The 15,470-nt window shown below is 41.6% G+C and overlaps 1 protein-coding gene across 1 annotated transcript in view; it reads right to left on the bottom strand.

The window, feature by feature from the left end:
* Positions 1 to 3,804: 3,804 nt before the first annotated feature.
* Positions 3,805 to 15,470, bottom strand: part of LOC138786527 (CUGBP Elav-like family member 5) — a 42,161-nt gene continuing 30,495 nt past the window's right edge. The window contains exons 2-3 of the mRNA XM_069963508.1: positions 4,222 to 4,304; positions 3,805 to 3,858 (exon numbers count right to left, since the gene is read on the bottom strand). Of these exons, the coding sequence (XP_069819609.1) occupies positions 3,805 to 3,858; positions 4,222 to 4,304 (137 nt within the window). The remainder of the gene's footprint in view (positions 3,859 to 4,221; positions 4,305 to 15,470) is intronic.

Raw genomic sequence — 15,470 nt, forward strand, 5'->3', positions numbered from 1 at the left:
TGGTATTAGGAGTGGATGGAAACCAGGGTCCACTATAGCTTAAATACTTGCATACTTTGGAATGTACTGTGAATATTGTATCTGATCAATACTATTCAGCATCTAAGTATGGTATTGTATGCTTTTGTTTTGAACACTAAGGGTACAAACCCACTTGACGTATTTGCTGCGTGAATCAGTCTTAAAAATAAGCAGGCAAAACGCAGGTTGGCTTTATACAATTGTTCTGTGTTAAAATACGCAGTTGCGTATTTTTGAAGCATGAAGCTACATGCGTTTTTTGCACAGGTTGTTAACAACTGATGCTTTGCTAACAACAAGCTTCACGCTTCAAAAATACGCAATTGCGTATATTAATGCTGAACAATCGTATAAAGCCAACCTGCGTTTTGCCTGCTTATTTTTAAGACTGATTCACGCAGCAAATACGTCAAGTGGGTTTGTACCCTAAAGTTGTTCGGACCTGTGACCTATCAGGAGACGCTCTGGTCTCACGTGGATAACATAGAGGTTGACTGGGGTTTTGACATGCACAGTTGCAAGCTGGGGACGCCACAGCCATGCTTGTACCACCCATGCTGATCTCTTCCCAACACAGGTGGGTCAGATGTTTAGAATGTTTGTGATTATAAATACACAAGCAACTTGGCTTTACTGTACACTTGAGAAAGTCCACATTACTAGATGGAACGCGTGGGATCAGTGGACCCTGATTTTCCTCCACTTCTAATACCATCTATTTAGAAATATTTTTTTCCTTTTGTGCACTCTCCTTCATTGGTGCTTTTTATTGCTTCACCCTTTGCATAGTCATCTGTCTGGTTCATACACTTATTCAAAAATGTATTCATTGCATGCATTTTTGTATTGCTCTTTACATGTATTATTTGCAGTTGCACCGGGTCAAGCATTGATACCACTTTTCATGTTTTCATATTGGTTTATGCATTACAGGTTTCAGGGTATTTATTTTTAAGGTGCATAAAGGGGTGGATGGTTGCATTGGCTCACCAGGGCCCTTTGGCCGTACTATAACCATAGACGATATTGTATAGTGTTATATGTTTTTATTGTTTTTAGATGTTGTCTCGTGTATGTCATAACTTAATCAATAAAGATTTTGTAATTGTTTGACTATATTGTTGGTGTACTTATTCTGACCTTCTTTCTATTGTTTTGGTTATATGGTTTGCTAAGGTGCTAATTTTTTATATATCTATAGAGCAGGTTTTTATTGTGTGTACGCCGAGGGGGAATATGTAAGGTAAAGGCCCTATTACACGAACAAAGTATTGTCCGAAAGACAAGGATACCAATGATCTGCTGCCATCGCTGTGTGTAACAGAAGTGGCGGTAGTAGACTGCCGCTATCCCCTATGGGCTCCCCAGAGAATCTAAAGATCATCCAGGGAGCCCCCCGCAGCTCTCCGCCCCCCCCCCCTCCACGCTTTCGTTGCGTATATTAGTGCGGGCTGCAAGCGGGGAACAAGGTGCAAGTGAGCGCTGACCTGCAGTGTAAACAGAGGCATAGAGGTACTGATAATTTTTGCTTTTTACTGTTGTATGTGGGGAGTGTGGCTACCTCCTGTTGGCTTGCACTCCACCCATGTACTGTGGGCGCTATAAATAGAGATTTGGATCCTATCTGCCCAGTTGTAGGCCTATTGTTAGCCCACGAGAGGTCATTGCTAGTGTGGGAATGCTAGAGTAGGGACCATGTCTCTGAGGACCCCTTAATGTGGTGACATGGTACACTCTGTTTGATCAAATAGTTTGCTAAGATCCTAATTTTTTAATATCTACAGAGCAGGTTTTTATCATGTGTACGCCGAGTGGGGGGGAAATGTACGGTAAGCCCTTGCACCTGTAGTTTGTTCTTGCACTTTTGTTTTTTGTCTGGGCTTTAGCCACATGCATTATGCAACCTACAGTGTGAACAGAGGCATAGAAGTGCTGCCAATTTTTCCAGAGATGTATCACTGTAAGATTCACAAGGAGTAATTTTAGTGTAGTAAATTCAAGGTATTGATACTTCCCACCACAAAAATAAATAAAATCATACATATTATGGCAACTGACATTTTTCTTGTGTGCCTCTTAAACAGTTTTCTAACTTTTGACAGTGCCAATTTGTTAAAAAGATCCGTTGACAAAGAACTGATGACAAAATGGAACCTCCAGCAATCAGCTGTTATCTGTGTGGAAACCTAACAATAGATGCTCAACTGCTTCCAGAACGTGGAAAAATGCTTTTATTTCCTGGTGTAAAGTTTCAAAGAGATTTTCCTAAGCCCCTGAATTGCTGTAAGGTGGACTGCCTCCTTTCTCTCTCTCTCTGATTGATTGTCAGTCAGCTAGAAGCCGGGCCTCAAGCAGGGTCAGGGATGGGAAGTGGAAGGATTACAGCCCTCAGCACTTTGCGGCCTTAGGAAAGTCTTTTTGACACCTTGCACAGGAGGAGAAGAGCAAATCTCTACATTCTGGAAGCACAGATAAATATATAAAAAGGTACCATATATCTCCTTGACCTAGCAGTTATTGAACAGTATCAGCAGTTTGGAATGTGAATTACAGCTGACAGATTCACTTTAGGAATTGGCTACTATCAACCACACATTGGTTGTGATTATAGTATTGTCTGATTTTAATGTCTTTTTTTTTTTTAGGGATGGTCCGAACCTGCCGAGGTTCTGGTGTGTATGAACCCGAACGCTCGGCATCAGATTCCCGCTGTCTGCCCGCTCCGTGGACCGGGTGGATACAGCGGGAGGACCGCCTGGAAAACTGGGATACAGCCTATGGCTATGGCTGTATCCCAGTTTTCCAGGCGGTCCTCCCGCTGTATCCGGGCAGACAGCGGGAATCATTACAGAGGGTTTGGGTTCGTACGAATCCGAACCGAACTCGGTTCGGACCATCCCTACTTTTTTTCATCTAGGTCTATGACTTTTGCTGCAAACACAGCTGGTTGAGCTGTGACATATAGATAATACTCCCTAACAGACCCTTCATAACATCGCTAACAGCGATTTCAAAGTTTTGTTTCCTGCTTTAGATTTTTCTGGTGCAAATTTGCAGAAAAATTCACAGAAATCTGCTGCTGATCTCTTCATTGTCATTTTCAATTAAATTACTTGCAGCTGAATTGTCATCCCGCTACGAGTATGTAAAAGGCCGCCACCTTAATCCCCCACAGCCTGGTACATACATTACCGGTCTGGCTCCGTCTTGCTTCGGTAGTTCCTGGCGTCTGAACGTGCTGCTCAGCCAATCAGTGCACTGCGCCGCTGCAGCCACTGATAAGATGAGTGGGATGTCCAGACGCAGGGAACCCCCAAAGCAAGCCGGAGCACAGACCGGTAATGTATGTACCAGGCTGCGGGGGATTAAGGGGGCGGCCTTTTACATACTCGCAGCGGGATGACAATCATGCCTCATGGCACTCATGCCTATGGCTTACTACCCTTCCTACAATATATACTAACCCTACATTCAATATGATGTTGTTTCATTTGCTATGCAGCAGAATCTAAGTGATTTAGTAATGTATATTGGCATATGCAGAAGTGATATATGCACTCTCTTTTACTCTTCATTTTTCTGCCGGTCTTAATACTTATATTACCTACACAACCACATCAAGGTTATGATATGCCTAGAGGGAAAGAAGAACCATAGCTTACTCAGTATCTAAATTAAATCAACCAGATTCAGTGTTGATTTATGAGATTTTTTGTGCCCTTATAAATAAACAGATATGGTATCCACATCAATGTTTTTATCAAATACAATACGGAACACTATTTATATCCATTTCTTAAAATATTCCTCACCAATCCCAATGGTGAACGCCCATTTCTAAAAAAATAAAATAAAATAAAATAAAATAAAAAATGTGCAATGTGCTTATACTGCATATTTTCCCCTGAAACTGCAACCTCTCTGTGCAGATCCCAGCATATATCAGTTTCTTCTTATGACATGCTCGGCTGAACACCTTAATGTTTATAAAATGTTCTGTTCACATGAAACCTTTGATTGATAGCCCATCATTGTATAGATTCCTACAGCCACACACCACCATTATGTAAATCATACAGGAGGCTCCCATGCACTTAGATCTCATTTAAACCCTTTTTTTTTTTTTTTTTTTGCTGAATTTTGTTACTGAACTTGCCCCTAACCCTAAACCTCAAACCATCATCAGTAATTTCCACTCACCCCAGGAAGAGTCTTCTGCTCGTGCAGGGCCGTTTGTGCTTTTATGGCTGAGTCTCTGGCACAGTATGTAAGGAAGGCACAGCCTGAGGATGGAATGACAGGGAGACATTTATTATTTCATGTACACGGTAATATGTGTTTGTTCACATACAACCATGAGGTAATTCTCTGCGACACCTATATACTGAAGGAAGACCGGGCATGATTTTATTCTGTTGCACCAATGGATACAAAATAAATACATAAACTACTACTACTACTAATAATAATAATAATAATAAATACGTTTTGACTGCTTTACCATAACCATGTTTCTCCTTTTGACAAAGATAGTTGTATATTATTACTTTAATATACATTGCATACAAAACTCATATTAATAGTACCCATTCTGTATAAGAGAGCAGATAGTTAAATCATGTTCCTTGTCCTGCCCCTAGGCAAAAGAAAAGATAAAATATCAATAGGAGACCCTTTCCCAATGCCGGCTGAAATTCCTTCGCTTGCATGTATTAGTAAAATGCAAAAAAAAAAATGGCTCTAATTTTTGACAGGCTGCTTTTTTGCCACCCCCTCAAAATGCCTCAAATGCCTCAAAAGGTCTCTGTGTGATACCCCCCTTAAAAGCTGTGTATTTGGAGGATGGGGGCAGGGGCGGGATAAGGGATTTTTCTGTCTTTATCGCAAGCATCTTCATTACATGGGAAGGATATGTTTCCATGGAAACGCCTGAAATACCATCTCCTCCAGGTAACAAAAAACAAAACAATTAAACGAAAAAATTGGGAGAGAAAAAAAAGGAAAAACACCCTCCCTCCCCCTTCCTCCCTCACTCAGAACATCTGATTAACCCCTTCCATGCGTGAGGCAGAGTGGGGTAGGGGCTTTCTATCTGCGAGGCATCACTTTGGAAGTATGAACACAAGGGGGATTTCCCTTACAGCCATAAGCCAGCTGGGGACCTGAGAGGAGGGGTTGATAAAAGGAGAGATTGGGTAGAAAGAAAGGGAAGGGGGGGGGGGGATTCAAGATACAGAAGGAGTAGAACAGAGGCTGCCTGAAAATGCGAATGTACAAAGCCACAAACAGACAGGAAAAAGCGAACTAAATCCAGCAGAGGTGGATAAAGATAAAAAGGAGAAATAACAATCTAAGCCAGATGATGTAGGCTCACATACAAGGAGGGAAATGGGGTGAAGAGCAGCTACAAACAAGAAAGAATACAGTGACATACATAACAAAAGAGGCAAAAGGTACCCATGGCTGTAGACAGGCTGAACAAATTAACATGGGTACCCTGCCATATTTCTCTGCAACCCTGGCTTCAATATTTCATTGGCTACTTCGGCCACAGAAAACCACAGCTACTATAGCCACAGAAAACCACAGCTACTATGGCCACAAAACCACAGCTACTATAGCCACAGAAAACCACAGCTACTATGGCCACAAAAAAACCACAGCTACTATAGCCACAGAAAACCACAGCTACTATGGCCACAGAAAACCACAGCTACTATAGCCACAGAAAACCACAGCTACTATGGCCGCGGAAAACCACAGCTACTATGGCCACAGAAAACCATAGCTACTATGGCCACAGAAAACCACAGCTACTATGGCCACAGAAAACCACAGCTACTATAGCCACAGAAAAAAAGAGCAAAAAACATTTTGGGGAAGAGAGGTATAAGTATAATACAATAATACTAATTCCTAACACACCAGCTACTATGGCCGCGGAAAACCACAGCTACTATGGCCACAGAAAACCATAGCTACTATGGCCACAGAAAACCACAGCTACTATGGCCACAGAAAACCACAGCTACTATAGCCACAGAAAAAAAGAGCAAAAAACATTTTGGGGAAGAGAGGTATAAGTATAATACAATAATACTAATTCCTAACACACCTAAGCTAACTGCAACCACAATAATATGATAATATAATATAAAGCCATAATACAGTGCTCATTCAGTGTGGCCCCACAATATCTCTGTATATCTCTGTATCTCTGTATAGCTACTATAGCCACAGAAAACCACAGCTACTATGGCCACAGAAAACCACAGCTATTATGGCCACAGAAAACCACAGCTACTATGGCCACAGAAAACCACAGCTACTATGGCCACAAAAAAAACCACAGCTACTATGATCACAAAAACCACAGCTACTATAGCCACAGAAAACCACAGCTATTATGGCCACAAAAAAACCACAGCTACTATGATCACACAAACCACAGCTACTATGGCCACAGAAAACCACAGCTACTATGGCCACAGAAAACCACAGCTATTATGGCCACAAAAAACACAGCTACTATAGCCACAGAAAACCACAGCTACTATGGCCACAAAAAACACAGCTACTATAGCCACAGAAAACCACAGCTACTATGGCCACAGAAAACCACAGCTATTATGGCCACAGAAAACCACAGCTACTATGGCTGCGGAAAACCACAGCTACTATGGCCACAGAAAACCATAGCTACTATGGCCACAGAAAACCACAGCTACTATGGCCACAGAAAACCACAGCTACTATAGCCACAGAAAAAAAGAGCAAAAAACATTTTGGGGAAGAGAGGTATAAGTATAATACAATAATACTAATTCCTAACACACCTAAGCTAACTGCAACCACAATAATATGATAATATAATATAAAGCCATAATACAGTGCTCATTCAGTGTGGCCCCACAATATCTCTGTATACTTCCAATATGGAGACGTACAGGGGTTCTGTCTGATTGTTCTGAGCTAACATCTGAGTCCAATAGAAGCTGCAGAAGTAAGGGCAGCATGGCATAAAGGAAGGAGACCAGGAGCTAATAGCTATGATGTGGGGGGCACAGAGGTTAGCCATGTTGTGGGTGGCACAGAGGTTAGCCATGTTGCTTTGTAGTGTTGGGGTCCTGGGATAACAGCGGCATGTATGTCCCCCCATGTTTGCATGTATTTTATCACACACTCCAGAACATTGTGAGCTCCATTGGGGACAGTGACCAGAATTAGTGACTACAATCCTGTACAGCACTGCAGAATAGGTTGGAGCTATATAAATAAAGGAACTATGTAGGTGATTTATCAAAACTTGTGCAGAGGAACAGGGAAACAGTAGCCCATAGCAACCAGTCTTTGTTTTCATCTTAGGGTATAAACCCACACACCGTATATGCAGCAGATATGCAACAAATACGCAGCAGATTTGTTGGTACAGATTTGATGCTGTGTTCAGTTATTTAGATCTAATCTGCTGCGATTTTGCTGCGAGTTTGCTGCGAGTTTGCTGCGTATCGCAGCAGTAAATACGCTGCATATACGGTGTGTGGGTTTATACCCTTAGAGGCCGTTTTAAAAATGTAAAAAAAGCAATCTGATTGGTTGCTATGGGCAACTGCTCCACTGTTCCTCTGCACAGGCTTTGCTAAATCTCCCCTATATTGGCAGTGCTGCTGCTATCTGTAATATAGAGAGGAGAGATGCTACCTCACCTCATGTCAGTCACCATTCTATCTGTTTCTTGCTGAGGTAAACCTGCAGCAGAATGCTGGCTCATAGAACCCCACCCACCTGTAGTGTATGTGTAATCCAGGACTAAAACTCCTAACATGTACATGTGTGCTGGGGTTGTAGTCCAACAACAGACATTTAAAAAAATAAATAAATAGTTTATTTATTAATATAAGTAATTGTCAGACACTGAGCCACCATGCTACTCAAAAGACATTTGTGGGAAGACATTTCCCCGCCTGTGGGTAGAGTGGGTGGAGCTAGATTCAGAGAGGAGTGGGTGGAGCTATAGGCTTGCAGAGCTGTGATGTCCGCGCTGACCCTGTGACCTGGAAGTTCTTTATGTAAACAAACACAATTCCAAAAAGCAGCAACAGAGGAGGATGCCCAGGGACATAGAGGCAGGAAAAGGTTACAGAAAACAACTAAGGGAAAGGAACAGATTACAAATTATTAAAAATGTTGGACAAACTCTTTAAAGCAATACTGCCCCCCCCCCCCCCCACACTCTTGTGTCATTTAATGTGTTAACTAGGCGGGGCTTCATGGCAGTTCGGCCTAATGTCTGAGGAGAGTACCCAACTGTCATGAAGCTTCACCTAGGTGCCACTGTCCACTGAGCAGAAAGAAGACACAGACACACTTTATACATGTATATATTGAATGTGCAGCATTTAAGCATGTGGATGGTGCAGAGAACTGTACAAAGAGGAAGGATGTGTCAGTATGACTTTTCCACATAACATACACAGGATTGGTGACAAATGTCTGATTTACCATTTTCCACCAAAGAGACCCCTACTTATCACTAGAACAGGGGTCCCAAGCTTCCTTATCCTCCTTAATGCTGAACTCTGAAAGGCACAGTAGTGGAGGATAAATGACGCAAATCCATTCAAGGATCAGCAGTCTGACCACTATTGTTCTTATTATTTATTAGCCATTTTGTGAATTGGAGAGGAATGTCATTAGTGGTTCCTTTGAGCTGACCATACACACGAGACAGCTGTCGGCCTAATGCTCATTCGGCCAACAGCTGTTCCTCCTGAGTGCACACCCAAGGATGCTTTTCTTAGTAAGGGGATGGAAATAAGCAGCTGCCAGACCACTCTTTCCACCATTTTCTAGGAGGCTTCCACACACATTGTATCATTTTTAGGCTTCATCGGTGTCTTAAAACTGCACTCACATTATAGATGTAAAGGTTATGACTTTTAGTAAATTGCAACTGGATCAGCAAACTTGTTCATCTATGGCCACCTTAAAGGCATGTCCAAACAGCTTATAACCACATGTTTTTGGTGCAGAAACCATGCTGGCGTCTGTGTCAAAAACCACATCTTTGAAAACGTCATCTTTGAAAACCCCACTTCCATGGACTTCACTGGGAGACCGCCACACAAAAGGTAACTTCTTCTCCACATGGTTATGCACTGAAGCTCCAATTGAAATAAACAAGAGTTTCGGGAATTGGTTTCACTGTGCCACCTGAAGCTCAGAGAGCACCAGGTGGATCAGTGCACATGGGTGTGAATTATGCCAGTGTGCACATGCCCTAAGGCAGATCAGCTGAATGTGCTGGCCTATGTAAGCGCAGAATATTACAGCTAGAGGTATGTAATCCTAGTAGCCAATAGAAGCACTAAAATATATATATCAGCGTTATGAGGCCACTGTATTTATGGAAAGAGTGCTCCAGCCACTTCTCCCCACCCCTCCGGATAGTAAGTGACAAGCTGCTATGTATGCAGGTATTCACAGCACCCTGTCAGTCATCACAGAGAGGGGGCAGGAGAAGGAGGGGGGAGAATTCCCATCATGAATACACTGGATAACTGGATAACTATGTGTCTGCTGTATGATACAGTACAAAATGTTGTGCTGTTTTGGCTACTTGGAGTGCAGCCCTAGAGTTGTAATATGTCACCCTTTCATACGGTGACATTTTCAGCAGACATATCCTCTTCGAAATGTGGAAATAGGTAAAGCAGTATATTAAAATGTAGCAAACGCTTTAATAGTTTTTATGTCCTTTAGGGTGGGTTCACTCTGCATTTTTTCAATCCATTTTTTCATCCATTTTATGTAAAAAGCGGATGAAAAATGGATGAAAAAATTTATGCATTTGTGTGCATCTGTTTTGATCTTTTTTTCCATTGACTTTCATTATAAAAAAAAAAACGGATGCACACAAATGCATTTTTTTTAAACAGATGAAATAAACAGATTGCAAAAACGCAGTGTGAGCCCAGCCTTACCCTCAAAGTACCCTCCAGTGTTACAATACTATTATTTACAGTGTAACAGTAATTTCTATATGCCTCTCTTTGTTGCTTTCTACCCACAACTACCCTTACATCCAAACATTTCCCTCACCACAGTGTCATGTTTTTAGCGTAGCTGAAAGTTGTCTTCTTATTATGTAATAAATCCACTTGTTCAAAATGGAAAGGATTATGAAGGCTGAAGGGTTAAACTGTGTAAATCTAGAAAAGGATAATAAAATGCAGGGACACGACATGACAACGGATGTCGTCAATACATGGCCCAGTGCTGCTGTGACAGGATTAATACCCTGGGGAAGCTCCTGAAATAAAATTGCTCAAGGGATAAAGCAAAAATATAGAAAAATCTAGATTCTGAGCTACACTCCTGAATAGAGAGCCAGAATGGAGAACATAAGAGAAAATACAATGGTATTTATGGATAGGCACATAAGGGAATATAAAGTCAGGTATTCTTAAGCAGGAGACTGAAGAAGGAGTTATACCACTTAGGGAACCCATCATATTAAAAATGCAATCCAATCTTCAGGCATTGTGATATACAGCAGGAGGAGCAGAGCAAAATGATCTATAGTTTTTTTTTGGGGGGGGGGGGGAAGTCTCCAAGACAACTAATCCTTTATTTATGTATATCTCTGCACATTAAAGGACAAGTAGTCAAGAAGGTGGTAGGTAGGTAGGTAAGGTAGTAATAGGACTGCCTACTTGACTACTATGCCAGGAATCTGCTTGGCTCCTCCTGCCCTATACTATGATGTCTGAAGATTTAGGAGTATTTTTTCAATGTGACAGGTTTCTTCAAAGAGAATTAAATTTTTTCACAGCTAAATACAAAAAGTACCACATACTTTCAACAAACTTACTCCTGAATTCACATCAGTTTTTGTAGCTTAACTGGTATAGCATGTTACTGATGATTTCATGACTAATGACCAATACTACCATACTGTCATGACAAAAAAGTGTGCACCAGAAAGTATCTTCTGGTTATCAATGCTATCCTGGTTAAATGTGGCCTCTTGGTCTTCCACTTGTTCCACAAAAAAGGAAGAAATGTTAGTTTCATATGTTCCTGACACCGGAGATGATGATAATACCTGGTGTACATTGCAAAAATAATTAGTAAATCAGCCGTCAGTAAAAGCCTGTTCAGCCAATCACTGGCTTCAGTGCTATCCTGCTTCAGTCAATAATTGACTAAGCAGGCTGTCTCTGCCGTCTTGGAAGTGGTGTTGGGAGCATGCAGTAGGGAACCTGAAGAGCTACAAGAAGACCCATAAGAAGCATGGTTAGGTAAGAATAGGATCTATGTTCTATACAAGGACAGAAATATATAGGTAATGTTAGTGTGCCCCTTTAAACCATCCTAAATCATTTATACTGTATCTGATGCAATGTTTATGGTCTCTTTTTATTAATAAATAACTCTGGCCACTCAAGTCTCAATTTACAAACTAATCCTCTTTAGGAAGTAAGCTGGAAATTGGAAGATCGGCATGTAGGTGTTTAAATAAAATTGGACCTGCGGTTATATCTTATTCTTCTTCCTCCTCCACATATTTATCTTTCAGAATAAATACCAGAGTAAACACCATTTAAATTCTTAATTAATGTATAAACATAAGCATAAAATGAAAGTCAATAAACCATGTTCATGCCACTCTAGGCAAGTGCCTAAAGATGTCTTTATGGTAGATACAGACCCTATAGCTACATTCAGCTTCACTACAAACACGAGGCTGTTCTACTTTTATCTATCAAGACACATTAAAAAAAAACACATAGTAAATATTTATCAAGATAGAATATTGTTTTTTACTATTGGTAACTAGAGATGAGCGAACCTAGAGCATGCTCGAGTCCATCCGAACCCAATCGTTCGGCATTTAATTAGCGGTGGCTGCTGAAGTTGGATAAAGCCCTAAGGCTATGTGGAAAACATGGATATAGTCATTGGCTGTATCCATGTTTTCCAGACAACTTAAAGCTTTATCCAATTTCAGCAGCCACCGCTAATCAGATGCCGAGCGATCGGGTTCGGATGGACTTGAGCATGCTCGAGGTTCGCTCATCTCTATTGGTAACCAGTTACAGCACCAATTACTCCACTAACCTACACACCACTGTCCCCTATGTATGCTAATGCCTAGAAAAGTTTTCAGGTTTGGACAATCCCTGCTTGTTAAAAGGACTCCATGTAAGTAAGCAGATCACAAAGAGACCTGCTGGGACCTCTAACAACCATCTAAACTCTGAGGAGAAAATTAGCAGTAAGCATCTAGTTTTCAGCACTGGCCCCCCTCGGCACCCCTTCCTGTGGCAGCACTAGCCCCCCTCGGCACCCCTTCCAGTGGCAGCACTGGCCCCCTCTGCACCTCTTCCTGTGGCAGCACTGGCCCCCCTCGGCACCCTTTCCAGTGGCAGCACTAGCCCCCCTTGGCACCCCTTCCACCCTTCCAGTGACAGCACAGGCCCCCCTCGGCACCCCTTCCAGTGGCAGCACAGGCCCATCTCGGCACCCCTTCCAGTGGCAGCACTGGCCCCCCTCGGCAGCCCTTCCAGTGGCAGCACTGGCCCCCCTTCCTGTGGCAGCACTGGCCCCCTCGGCACCTCTCCAGTGGCAGCACTGGCCCCCCTCTGCACCTCTTCTAGTGGCAGCACTGGCCCCCTAAAACTCTCTTTACATGTTGAAATGTAAAGTAATGAAGTCCGCAGCACACTTGTGCTGTACTGGATTGCAATTCAATGTTTATTTAGTGCAAAGATGAGAAATAACAGCTAATATTTCTAATATAGCATTAGTGGAAACACAAAGCTTGTGGTGGCCAAGCATAGAACATAAACATTAGGACATAAATGGAGATCCGACTGATGGATATTTCGGCCTAACCTTGGCCTTTCGGAATGTCGCTGGGTGGTGCACTGGGACTTCTTGAAAACTGGGAATTTCTTGAAAACAAACGGGAATAAGGGGGAAAAGGAGGTACAGGGACATAGCAGGTTCATGTGCACTTTCCTGCACTCGAACAAAGACTATTGATATAGCCTCCTAATTCCTTAGATTTCAATCTAACAAAGGTTTTGTGCTAGAAAAACCAAGCCCAATCCATTGAGCACCCACACCTTGCAACTTGGACTAATCTTTGTGCCAGGATACAAGACACCTTCAGAAGATTTTTACTGTAAAAAAGCTTTATAAATCTCCTCCCTTTACTGTCTCTTCTTACCCCAAATTGTAAAGCTACACTTCCCTTTTTATAGCGAGTTTATGTACATGAGAAGGGATTGTGTGTGAAGCTGCAATTCGGATGAATCCCCCCTCTATGTCTTTGACCGTACAGTACACAATGATATATAGATAGGATATCTATATGACAAAAATATGATGTCCTCAATGAATATCAAACACACCTCTATCACTGCTTTAATCAAAAAGACTTAGACCACCAGGACCCCATACTAGTTATAGGGGCTTCTGAGCTTGTACTGGATCACTTTCTTTTCACAAGTCACCAGCATATTCCTCCCTTTAGGTTCTGTTCATTGAGATAGCCAAAGTACTACATACCTTACAGACGCTAGCTCACCCAGGTCAACCAAAGTCTGTTTGAAGGATTCCCTGAATCCCAGGTACTCCAAACCCTAACATTTAATTGGTGCCTTAATGATTCACTTTCTCACAGATCTGAGAGGCAGTTAAGGAATACTTTCTATTTATTTCCTCATCTGTTTCCTCTGTTTGACATAAAGTCAAATGACATTAGCACTGTAATTTACCTAGTCTGAGCTGCAAGAGAAAACAAGAAGACAAAAGCTGTACGATTTAAAAAGAAAAAACAAAGAAACACAAGTAGAAAATATCATAGTTTACCTGACTTTTATAAGGTCTGGTTGAACACAAACCTACAGTAGATGGCCAAAACAACAGTAATATTCTCAGCAACAAGCCAGATATACCACCAGACAGGCAACAAAAGGTTCCCACACCTTCGCATGAGGCAAGAAATTGCGAATCAAGCAAATCTGTCACATAAGCCCTCAAAAACATTCACCTTTTTCACACTTGGTTCTCCATCCTTGTGTGTGGTGGAATGAAAGGGAATGGGACTTGCACATCACTCTGCATTCTCCATAGCAGGAAACAATCACAGGTGCATAGGAGGCAGGGTGATGTACAGTAGTGTAGTCACATGTATCTCAATAGGATGCCATCAATGAATTAGAAGTTTGTTCTGACCCAGACAAGGATGGGAGATGAGCAGGGGGGGGGGGGGGGGGGGAGAGCTGCATAACACACTGTTCCTGTCCATGAGACACACTCTACATCAGTAAGTAACCCCTTCAAGTGACACTGTCACCCCCTGACTATTTACCAAGCTAGTGGCACCAATACACAGAAATCAATAGAAGCATTCGGAACATACCTTTGCTGCTTGTGTTTCATAAAAAACACTTTTATTTTTTTTATGTGAATAGGGTCAGAGAGGTCAAACCTATAATTCCCTGGGTGTTAACAGTGTACATTGCTGATTTTTCAAAGAGGAAGGAATAAAGCACAATGAGGCGTAGCTATGGTAAAGCCCAGGAACAATAAACCCTGCCTCTTTGTCACTATTCACAGCACAAATAAAGATTTTTTTTTATGAAAAAAAAGACACAGACACAGGCCACAAATGTACCTTCTGAATGGTTTTAATTATATATATGCAGCTCTGCCACCAGCTCAGTGGGCGGTCGGGGGGATGACAGATTCACTTTAAGTTAATACTGGGGATCCCTTTGTTTGATCTTAGCGCTATAAAGGATATGAAGACATCCAAAATGCCTGACCTAAATGATTTTTCCTTTTTATATTACAGGAAATTTCCACAATTTTAGCCTTGCATTTATTAAAGTTCTTTATTAAACTTTGAAGCTTGCTTGAGGCTCACATTGAGAAGATTCGGAATTCTTAGACATTTTACATTGCCTATAGTAAAAAGCAACTTCCGTGCTACATGTTGTTGTGTCTAATTACCCATTGATACGGAGTCCTGGTTTTATATAGGTTTTGCCCATATAAGACCAGCCAATTATCTTGGTATAGCAAATACCTTTATATCTTCCGGGTTCAGCTAAGTTCACTATCTTTGAATTTTAGGGATCTGACAGCTTTACAAAAGATTACCATTTCTTATTTTTTAAACTCACTCTAAGATTCTACGTGAGAACATCCAAAAATGCACCCGGTAATGAACTATTGTGTAATCTTCAATTGAGAAATTGGGTTTCTTTGCCATTCCTTAAGAGAAGCAATTCTAGCTCATTCTCCCAGTTCAGGGATCTGTAAGTTATGTCAGAATTCAAAGGGTCTTATTTCCATACTGTTCAACCTTTATGCCACAATCAAAACTTGTTTTATATGCTGCTGTTATTAATGCCTTCTTCTTATAGAAACTA

This window comes from Dendropsophus ebraccatus, chromosome 3, assembly GCF_027789765.1.
Source record: "Dendropsophus ebraccatus isolate aDenEbr1 chromosome 3, aDenEbr1.pat, whole genome shotgun sequence".
In the NCBI taxonomy this organism is placed as follows: domain Eukaryota; kingdom Metazoa; phylum Chordata; class Amphibia; order Anura; family Hylidae; genus Dendropsophus; species Dendropsophus ebraccatus.